This window comes from Anopheles aquasalis, chromosome 3 (genome assembly GCF_943734665.1).
Source record: "Anopheles aquasalis chromosome 3, idAnoAquaMG_Q_19, whole genome shotgun sequence".
NCBI lineage: Eukaryota > Metazoa > Arthropoda > Insecta > Diptera > Culicidae > Anopheles > Anopheles aquasalis.
In genome coordinates this window covers 32,506,596-32,516,595 of record NC_064878.1, presented here as the reverse complement: position 1 = coordinate 32,516,595, position 10,000 = coordinate 32,506,596, and the positions used below count along the sequence as shown (strand labels likewise).

Below are 10,000 nucleotides of genomic sequence, written 5' to 3'. Positions count from 1 at the left end.
TAAGCTCGTTTAGGGACAGTTCTTAAGGATGGCGTTAGTATACGCATACAAATCGCAAAATTGCAATTGTAGATTGGTTTTCATTGAATTTACTTTCAAAAAGTTGATGTAAAACATGCGCATTTTAGCAACCATTCGACGGTTTGACGGTAAAAATATTCATTGTTTAATCATTATTCCGATTCCTCCGGGAAGGATTAGTGGAGTCAGCTTTTGGAAGAAGGAAAGACCTGCAAAATGAATTTGTTGGGGTGCCAAAAAATACGAATGTTTGCAAACAGGTTCAGTTGGAACTCCATGATGGACCTAGAGCATGGAATTCAGTGATGATGGTATATTTTTCTTTGTTATCGCATCGTTTTTTCCCCATCAGCATATTGAATCATTTTGAGATCTACCCTTTAGGATTTAGGAGGTGTTGATGACGAGAGAGCAAATTTTGTTTGATCTGAATCACATTAACCTATATAATTTAGAATATTCTAAACAAAATCTTTTCAAGCGCTACTAGTTAATGCGGACATTTTTAAGAAATAAAGCGGTTAAATACAGTAACCGTAATATATTTCTTCGCCACCGAAAGCAATTTAAGTTACAGTAAAGTAACGGAACCAATTTAATGTCGCGTAGCTGCAGCGTTAGTGTTATTGAATCTTTGAACAGACGCTCTTATCCGTCTGTTAGTAGAGAGAAATTGAACAAAATCTCAATATCTTGGACCAGAGGTCAATAGCAAAACTTGATGTTAGTCTGAGGACTATTGCGATTTTGGTAACGATAAACAGTTTTTAAATTACAGTCAATAATAACAATATATTCTGTTCGTCAATAACTCGAAAAAACAGCCTGTTTCGTTTCTTCCCATCTTACAAGTGTAATCTTTCCTTTTGATTTTCATCTAAAAAGTATAAAATCATCGTGCTGCGCACACATGCTCTCGTACTAAGTTATTTAGCAAGGTGTCATGGATGATAGCAGATGTGGTGACGAATCGTTGAAGAGGTTTTGTGAGAATGCTCACCTAATAAATGTCTGCTTTTATTATATCTCCGTTGCACAATTGTTTCTCCTTCGTCTCCGAGTATTGCTCACCAGACAGTGATGGCTTAATACCATGCAAACCACTCTGGATAAGATCAGGTCATTAAAACTCGTCAATTTACCGTCTGCAGCAGCAAAGCACTGCACACGATTCAAAGTTAAATAATGAACTAAAGAAAGAACAGTGTGTTTGCAGAAGCATACTATTGCAATCTGATTCATATGATTTTAATAGGCGCCGAACCACCAAATGGAATCAGACTCTCTTTGAATTAATTTTTTTATACACGCAATAAGTACAATTAATGCCAGATCAAAGCTGTCATAATATTATTCGCATTAATCTCTGAAATTCTAAAACAAACGCTTCTTATCATTCCGATGTTTCCGACAGATATACAACATCTAGTTATTCGAAATACTGGAACGCTCATTCATCGTAACAATTCCAAATTTTTAGTTGATATTTTTTCTATATAGATGCAAAACTGAGAAAAATGAACTAAACAAATAATCATCCAGAAACAAAAACCTACAAAAAAATATTAGCAGTAGAACCAATAGGGGTTATTGTGAGAGTTATAATCATGCTACATGAATGAATAATGGATTGTTTATATTTCACGTCGGAGGAAAAGAAGAACGAAATGATAGTGGCTAAATGCGGTTAATGAGAGAACAGATGAAATGCCTATAGAAAAGAGAAATCTCATGTTGATCGTAGCATGAATCATTTTTCCCCTAAAGTGATCCACACTTTATTCTGCATTCAGCCGCAAGTAAACGGTGTAACACTGCTGCTTGACAAAGAAACGGAGAAAAATCAAAATTTTGAAGAAAACAAAAACAACCAGCACAAAAAACATGAAACACAAATAAAATGGTCTATAAAACGGTATTGGAAATTCCATTTGGACATGGCGCGCAATTTACGATGCCCCAAAAACCGAAACACCACACTCAAATGGGGAATTACTTGGGGGCATGGGAAAGAAGCTACCTTTTTCTAGAAATAGTGCATCTTTTTTACCGTCTTTAACGAAAGTGTGATTAATCGCAACTGAACAAAACCGGACAATGCCATGCTCGGCTGGCGTATTTTATAAATCCACGTTATAGATATCCACTATCCAACCCGCGCTCTATCCGCGGTCAATGAAAAGGTAGCCTAGATGTCCGTGTAGAAAGTATATAGTAGAGGAAACATTGTACAGAGTCGCTAAATTAAACATGAATAACGTATTGTAGTGGTCATGTGAAAACCCAAAACTAAGAGTTAAATAGAAATTGTAAAAAAAGAAACACTTGAGCGAGGGGTTCGGAAACAGAGAAAACGCTAAAATCTATGACATTAGCGTGCGTTTTGAATAGCTGGTTGTTACCTTTCCATTTTATTGTTCCGATTACTATTTCTCATGATGGTATTTCATCTGCTATCTTGTTTAACAATTAACACTTCTTGGTTGGAATCAAGCCGGGGCAACCTATTCATTAAATAGAGACTGGAATTTCAGATTAATAATCAATCAAATACCCAACAATTAGGCCTTCCCGTACAATTTTTTTTTTCGAATAATGGTCATTTAACATTAATTGAGGACATTTTCCCAAAACATTAAATGCATGCATCTTTTCTCAGGCTCAGCAGTAGTGGCTTTGCACAAACAGCATTTCAAAAGTAGGGAAAAATATAATAGAGCGCGGTTTTTGGATTCATTCGCACGAAAACGATTACGAAAATGAAAAAAATAATTTATAATAATTATTTGTTGCCGCTTTTGTTGATATGCATGGCTTTTAGCAAAACCGAAAGGGCCCGCTCGGGGCAGAGCAATAGTGGAGGAACCACGTCTGATCTATTTCCAGACAGGTCCGTGCGAAGAATTTTAATTCTTAAATTTGTTACAAGTAACTAGAGCATATTTTTGAATATTGAAAACATAAAACCAAAACAAAATGCAAAAAAACAGACATAACTGCTGTATGTTTCTCGTTGCACAAGTCGTAATGGATCAACGTATTTAGCGCGAAAGAAGTGAGAAGAAAGAAGTGAAATAGTAAAACGTCGAACGAAGTGGTTGCTGAAGTGAACGAAAAGCGGTGAGCTGGGACGTAGGGTCAAGGGTGTGATATCAAAATAAATGAAAATCAACAAAACACTGAACAAAAACGCGACTCCTAATACAGTAATTATTCTTCGGCATTTTCGTAGTTATGATAGTTTATGGAGGACAATCAGGTGTGGTTGATGCCCATCGGGAAGCTATCATGTTCGTCTCAAGCGATACAAAATGAGGGTCTGCGTGTGTGCGTGGAAAAGAGTCAATCCGCAAGTCCCTAGGAGAACGCAAAAATTTCAAACCATGAACAACAGACGATTGTCCCTGGCGGCAGGCAGGCAGCATGTTCCCTGGCATCCGATACGCGATTACGTTGCAGGATTGAGCGTTGTTTTGGCCTAGACCATGTTTTATTGGTTTGTTCTAATTTTATCTCACATAGAAGCTGGTCCTACAGCCGTTGCCGGGTAACCGATTGGAAGTTGTGTAAAATTGCCAAGCTGAGTGTGGTGCGCAGACGCAACACGTGCGAACGCAGCCCCGTCGGAAAATTCGCAGACAAGTCTGCGCACCAAGATATGTGCACTTGAAGCTGAGCTCACCCGTCCTGTGTACACTTATCTAACGAATGTGCGATTACGCGAGACGATCTGGGCCACCCTAGTGCCGCCAGTTTCAGTCGGTTCATCGCCCGAGTAAGTATGGATAGCCATTTTGAGGAATTGTGCGAGATACAGCAAAACGATGATCTCGGCAGGTACGTGTGATTGATTGCCGCTACCATTCAGTACTGAAAATCAGTTGTTGTTTTCGGTCAATTTCAGATTCCTTGTCGCAAAGCGTCCCATCAAAGCTGGTGAGCTAATACTAGCGGAAGAACCGATCGTCGTTGGACCGTATTGGGATGCGGACATCAGCTGCCTCAATTGCTTACGGGCAGCTAACCGAACATGCAAGTGAGTAGCTATAAATTGTTCGAACGAATACTACAGCCGCTTCATGAAATGATGATTTTTTTTTCTTTCACGTAGAAAGTGTCACAAGGCACCGCTGTGCAGGGACTGTCTGCAGCATGATCAGGTGGAGTGCGAATTTTATGAACGATCAACAAGCTTAGGAAAAAACTTTCTGTTTGATCACTTCAACATCGTTACGCCCGTACGGTGTCTCCTGCTATATCGGCGTGATAGAAGTAAGTGGGAGCAGCTCATGGCCATGCAGTCCCACTGCGATAGTCGCAGGGGTACGGAAATCTGGGACATTCACGAGCAGTACGTAGTACAGCCAATGTTGCACGAGGAGGCATTTCGTATGATCGATGACCTGGTCATAAGTGCGGAGCTACTGCAACGCATCTGTGGTGTGCTGGATGTGAATACATTCGAAATTCGGGGCAACATGGACAGCCAGGGTGTGCAGATGAACAATCTGGCACGTGGCCTCTACCCACAAACCTCCCTGATGACGCACAACTGTCGAACAAACACGCTGATTGCGGTTGATGGAATGTCGAAGTTGCGATTGTACGCGTCCCTTAACATAATGGCAGGAGAGCTCCTGTACTACAACTATACAAGAGTTTTGTTCGTAAGTAGATGCACTGTCTGAAAAGAAAAGAAAATTGCCTCCTCTCTTACCGCCTCTATTCGTGTTTTCAGAGCACGTTCGAGAGACAGACACATCTACGCAAAGGCAAATATTTTATCTGCACTTGCGAACGCTGCCGGGATCCTACCGAGTGTGGGACGCATCTTAGTTCGATAAAGTGTACTGAATGTACCGACGGTCTATGTTTATTCTACGACGAATCGTAAGTATGCTGCCTATACTCTACTGGCTGAGATATCGATTGCAAGTTCGTGTGATTTCTCCATCGCAGTCCCAGATGGGAGTGTAATTCCTGTGGCCATCAGTTGCAGCGCGAGTATGTGAACCATGTTATGTGTGAGGCTCGGGAAGATGTTTCCAGCTGCTGTAAGTTTAAATGATTTTTGTTTCGAGTAAAGGGGTCAATAATAATTCGGTTCTCTCACCGCATCTAGCGTTGGATATACGTAACCTAGAGAAGGTGATTGGAAAGCATTCAAAAACTCTCAATCCGCAGCACGCGCTCGTACTGGAAGCTAAACAGAACTTGGCAGGAGAATTGCGAAGCATGTGTATGTCGTACGAACCCCAAAACATGCCACGTAATGCGCTCAGGCGAAAGCTAGAATTATGCGAAGAAATGTTGCAGATTCTTCGTGTACTGGATCCTGGCATCTCGCGATTAACCGGCATCGCTCTCTATGAGTACCATGCAGCGCTGGTAGAACTATCGCGACGTAACCATGGCACAGGAGAAATTAAAACCCCCGAATTGCAGGTACAGACATCAAGTGATAAGGATGTTAGGTGACTCATTTTCTGCTATAATGCAATTCCTTCGTTTTATTGCTCTTCAGGGAAATTTACACACGGCCGAGAGTGTTCTGAAGGAAGCGATCGGTATGCTTGTGTTCGAACATCCTACCACTCCCGAAGGTCAGCTGACGAAGAAAGCTATGTGTGAGCTTAAGGAATTGCGTGAATATATACAAAATGTACAGGCACTTGCGGAGGACGAGAAGACCGATCGCCAATTTAGGGGTAAGCGAGCTGCCAATGGTAAGAAATTTGTGAAATAATGCTGTCAAGATGACCATCGATTCAAGACATTCAGTATGTCCTCGAGAATCACTGATCGGTCACGACAATGCGGTGGTTGACAGTAGACACATTCGCGAAGAAAAGTGTGCAGCAGCCGTACTTGTATCGCACTTTCATCTGAGTCGTTCGGTAGGTTTTGGTGATCGTAGTGCAAAAACCCGGCAGCAGCGTTTCCGTTAAGATCTTCTAGAAGCAGCTGGAAGAGATGGAAACAAAAAGAAAAACCATTTGGAGAACCAAACAATCACTGTGAAAAGCTTCGCCAACTTAAGTGTTCTCGTTCGAAAAAGACATGCAAAGCATTAGCAACTTTTTTTAAAATAAAATTAAGATGAATGCCCCACACTCCATATGTATTGTATCACAATACTCTCTCGCAGAAGAGTCACTCTCTTACCTGACATACGGCGAAATAGTTTAGGTCACTATTTTTTTTTGAATGGCTGCAAATATCGTTTTGGGAGTATGCAAAGCATCCTTCGCACTCTAGTTTCCTATGCACATGATGTCGATCCGTTTCAAATGTGGTGGCATAACTGTCTATCACTATGATATTGTTCAGATCAACGATGGACAGGGTTATCACTTTACGATCTTCTTCTTCGATGCTCACAGCGACATTATCTGGACTTAAGTCTGTGAGAATAAACCTGCAAAATAATTGAAATGCAAATACATAATCGGTCTCTGCCACTAGCGGCATAGCTAAACTGCGTTACCTAAATCCGTCGATTCCTTCCGTTATGGCAAATGCGGCCTTTATAAGCTCACGTGCAATCAGCATACGTATGTGAAGTGGACTGTTGTAAAACTTACTCAAAGGTTCACCGTCGTAGCTTTCGATGAATGAGAATCCGAAATAATAAAGTAATCTTGGAAAAGGCATGCTGACCTTGTGCTTAGAAGCTAACATCAATAACAGTATTTCTACGTTAGTGCGAACTGCGAGCAGTGTCCAAAGTCCTGTTGTTCGATCGAGGTCGATGGAATGTAGAAAACGATGTAACGACGCCAGGTTACCATTCGCTGGACAGAAAATACATCCCTCGATCCGTCCAGTGTCCAGGATAACCTTCTTCAGAAACATCGTGCTATCTTTCGTGTTGCCCTTCAATGACCAGCTACAAGCATCACGGGAAATTGCCGATGGGATCTCCTCCAGTACCATATCACAAAAAGCACGCTGCAAGGATTCAACTGCTTTGTGTGGATTCAGTGTCTTCATAACAGCACGATCCGTACCGCGAAACGTTCCCAAGGTAGTGCTGTGTGCGTGCATGAGGTTGTTAATTTTGTTGAACCAACTTCCGCGCTGCTCTTCAAACAGTTGATCAGCATGCCGACACACGGATGGTCCGTTGAAACATTCGGGGCACAGTTGTTGTGTTTCGTACTCACAAATGCTCTCAAGTGGACCTTTGCCTTCGCCGGGCTCTTGGGGCTGGTGTCGCAACACAATTATCACAAACAGAAACGCATGATATACAGAAGCTTTGGAAGGCATCTGAACATCTGTTCTGAACAGGTGTATAGGAATCGTTATCACAATAAGCTGAAAAAGAAAGAATAATTACTGATATCATTTGAATTTGATATATAAAGGGCAAAAACATCCATAACAGATAGTGATAGCAAATCTGGTCGAGCCCTACTAAAGAATGTCCATGAAAGGATCGTTCGATCGCCCGTCAAAAGATCGATAAAAATAAAATCAGAATTACTGTTGCACTAGATTCGTGCCATTAAATGTCTACTTCGATTGTCGATTGGGCAGAAGCTGAAGTTATTTTTTCTGTCCTCCTTATAGCGCAGGAAATATGATGAGGAACATCACAGCATAAAAGCATAGAACATAAAATAGAACATCTAAATAGAACATGTTTGCCGAACAGGACAAACAGACTAAAATTTTAAATAAAAACCCAATCTGCTGAAGCCAAGCGAGGAAGTTGGCACCAGTCTCCTCCATAACGGCACGAAGATCCACATGACGCTGCCGCGTAGAATGAACGGTTACAAACCGCACTTGCTGGTCGAGGATCGCTCATGTGAAGGAACACGCGAAGGACACTACATACATAGTGCTCTTTTATCTCCAGAAAAGCGGAAACTGTTTCATACAAGAGAATACGTAAAGTAAATCGCGTTAACAGAGAATTGCTGTTTCACGAACAACGTTTGTTAAAATTGACCCCACGCAATCTAGAGTAGAACACCTGATAATGATAAATCAGACGCGTCAACAACGACGCTTACGATACTACCGCTTTGTAAACACAAGGCTGCCACTAGCAAGCATGCAACCAGCAACGTGCCATATCTACTCCTCGTCAGTAGTGTTCCGACTTGATGTTAATCTATCATTTAAAAAGGGTAAACATTTTTTTCAGTAAATTCACAACCTACTAGAAGCCGATATGATAGTACGCGCTATCTTGGCCGTTCGGCCGGCCGTTTGTAAACATTGATTGCGAGTAGTGTGCGTGTTTAGTACGTTCCGGACATCGAGAATGCGATAGTTCTCTTCGCGTGATGCTGGAACTGGAACTGGAACCTTTGCAGCACAAGAGTAACAAGACAGCAAGCGGATTCGATTTTGAAAACCATTGGAATCGATTTGCGATTACCTTAGTAGTCAGGGTTCTCCGGATAATAGCTCCTCTTCAATCCTTCGAGCTTGAAGATTCTCCGTACCGCGTTGTGCCGCTAAAGGAACTAGTAGTAGTAGTAGTAGTGTAGTAAGCGCTGAAACGTTCTAGATTTGCTCGCCCAGTGAGCAGAATCATTCATGCTCACAAACAAAAATACAAGTCGTGAGTCGGAAATGCCGTTGGAGACCGATTGGAGACCCGACCCACAAGCTGGCGTTCGGTTTCGTTCGCTCTTCGGGCACTTCGACATCGGCCTTCGCAGTCTTCGCGTAGCTCGGGCGCTTAAAAATGTCCGCTGGGTTATTTATTTACCGCTTCGTGTAGGTGTGTGTGCACTAGAACCTTTCGCAGCTTGGCAGCGGTCAAAGTGATGCGAGCCCGAGATTCGCTAACACCGTCATCTTCACCGCTTTCGGCGTTGGTCGGATCGCAGCAGCTCCTCAACCAGCGGCTGTGAGCGCACTTCGTGCCATCACCCCACAGGATATCTGTGCTGCTGACACCCATCGTAGGGGCAGTGCAGAACCCACATCACGACCACGAACCGAAAAATCATTAGTGTATTTCGTGCTGCAAAATTATTGATCCACCGGCGATAGGCTCAAAGCCATCTCAACGTAGCAGCGCATCTCGTGACCAAGGCCAAGCAGCGAGAAGTCGTAGTGCGAACGCGTTCTAAGTGCATATTACGTAATGTTTGTGTTTGCTAGCTAGTAGGATTCCGTGCGGCGATTGACCCTCTACCAACGCATATTTGGTAGGCGACAGCTTCCAGTACGAGTCCCCCGTCATCCAACTCCATAAAGGAACTACAAAAGTGCGTCTGCTACGCAGCATAAAATGGAATCGAAGGTGAGATCGATGATGTAGTCAAGGTTTGAGTTCGCAAACAAACGTCCAAGAAAACCTTGGCAACTCGGATGAGCGGTGGATGGAACCGTGCACGAGAATCAGCACGCGCGGAGCGGTCCTCATCAGCGGTCAGCAAGGGGGGGGGGGGGGCTTGAATCGGCTTGAACGCGGTCGCCCCCGAGAGCGCCTTGTGTAATGAAGTTCAAGTTCAAGTTGCACAGGTTCTCCTTCTTCCTCCGCTGCAGTGGTCTTTGCGGTTGCCTTGCTGCTTCTCGTTTCCGATGATTTAACCGCAAAGTGGTAGAGTGCATTCGTAACGAGGGAGCCACCATCTGACCGGTCCTCCACCAGAGGCAGCATATGGAGTCTTGCAGGAGCTCGTGAAACGGGACAAAAAGGCGCGTTGCGTTGCGTTGCTTGTGATCGGAGGCGCGACACTCGACGCTGTTCAGCGGTAAAAACCTGTCCGTGCTTCCTTTGTGCCAAAAAAGCGGTTTCATCCAAGCGCGATACGTGGACAATGACCTTTGGGATCTGCTTTTGTAGAGCACCATCGATCATCGAACGGGACGTGTGCTGTCGGTCTGACTGGATGCGATAATTTTGGAGGCAATGATCGTATCATCGATTGATAAATCCACCAGAGCCCTATCAAACAGCTTTCGTAGAAGAAACAAAGACCGATAACCGATTGGTCAGGGAAAGTAA

General features: G+C 43.1%; 4 protein-coding genes across 5 annotated transcripts in view; 3 read left to right on the top strand and 1 right to left on the bottom strand.

The window, feature by feature from the left end:
- The window catches only part of LOC126576960 (uncharacterized), a 9,566-nt gene extending 9,005 nt beyond the window's left edge, over nt 1-561 (top strand). The window contains exon 8 of the mRNA XM_050238281.1: nt 1-561. This exon is cut by the window's left edge and continues 981 nt beyond it. The gene's annotated coding sequence lies outside the window, so the exon portion shown is untranslated.
- Nucleotides 562-3,699: 3,138 nt separating this feature from the next.
- Nucleotides 3,700-5,767, top strand: LOC126576967 (SET domain-containing protein SmydA-8-like). The gene is made up of 7 exons (XM_050238300.1): nt 3,700-3,858; nt 3,926-4,057; nt 4,133-4,688; nt 4,760-4,911; nt 4,981-5,075; nt 5,144-5,466; nt 5,546-5,767. Exons 1-7 carry the CDS (start codon nt 3,803-3,805, stop codon nt 5,765-5,767), a joined length of 1,536 nt encoding a protein of 511 aa, XP_050094257.1. The 5' UTR covers nt 3,700-3,802.
- A 5-nt stretch (nt 5,768-5,772) lies between these two features.
- LOC126576973 (divergent protein kinase domain 2A) overlaps nt 5,773-10,000 on the bottom strand; it is an 8,254-nt gene continuing 4,026 nt past the window's right edge. Inside the window, exons 1-4 of one of the 2 annotated variants that reach the window (XM_050238313.1) lie at nt 8,417-8,505; nt 6,509-7,341; nt 6,187-6,439; nt 5,773-5,985 (exon numbers count right to left, since the gene is read on the bottom strand). In XM_050238313.1, coding sequence (XP_050094270.1) covers nt 5,773-5,985; nt 6,187-6,439; nt 6,509-7,293 — 1,251 coding nt within the window. In that variant the 5' untranslated portion in view covers nt 7,294-7,341; nt 8,417-8,505. Of the gene's footprint in view, nt 5,986-6,186; nt 6,440-6,508; nt 7,342-8,416; nt 8,506-10,000 lie in introns of those variants that run through there. The other variant, XM_050238312.1, reaches the window with a different exon arrangement.
- Nucleotides 8,808-10,000, top strand: part of LOC126576972 (uncharacterized) — a 3,083-nt gene continuing 1,890 nt past the window's right edge. The window contains exon 1 of the mRNA XM_050238311.1: nt 8,808-9,292. Coding sequence (XP_050094268.1) covers nt 9,281-9,292 — 12 coding nt within the window. The 5' untranslated portion in view covers nt 8,808-9,280. The remainder of the gene's footprint in view (nt 9,293-10,000) is intronic.

Excerpts from the sequence above, each read along its gene's own strand:
- LOC126576967 (XM_050238300.1), top strand. The coding sequence starts at position 3,803 with ATGGATAGCCATTTTGAGGAATTGTGCGAGATACAGCAAAACGATGAT. Across the intron at positions 3,859-3,925 it reads CAAAACGATGATCTCGGCAG|ATTCCTTGTCGCAAAGCGTC; the intron begins GTACGTGTGATT and ends GGTCAATTTCAG. Across the intron at positions 4,058-4,132 it reads GCAGCTAACCGAACATGCAA|AAAGTGTCACAAGGCACCGC; the intron begins GTGAGTAGCTAT and ends TCTTTCACGTAG.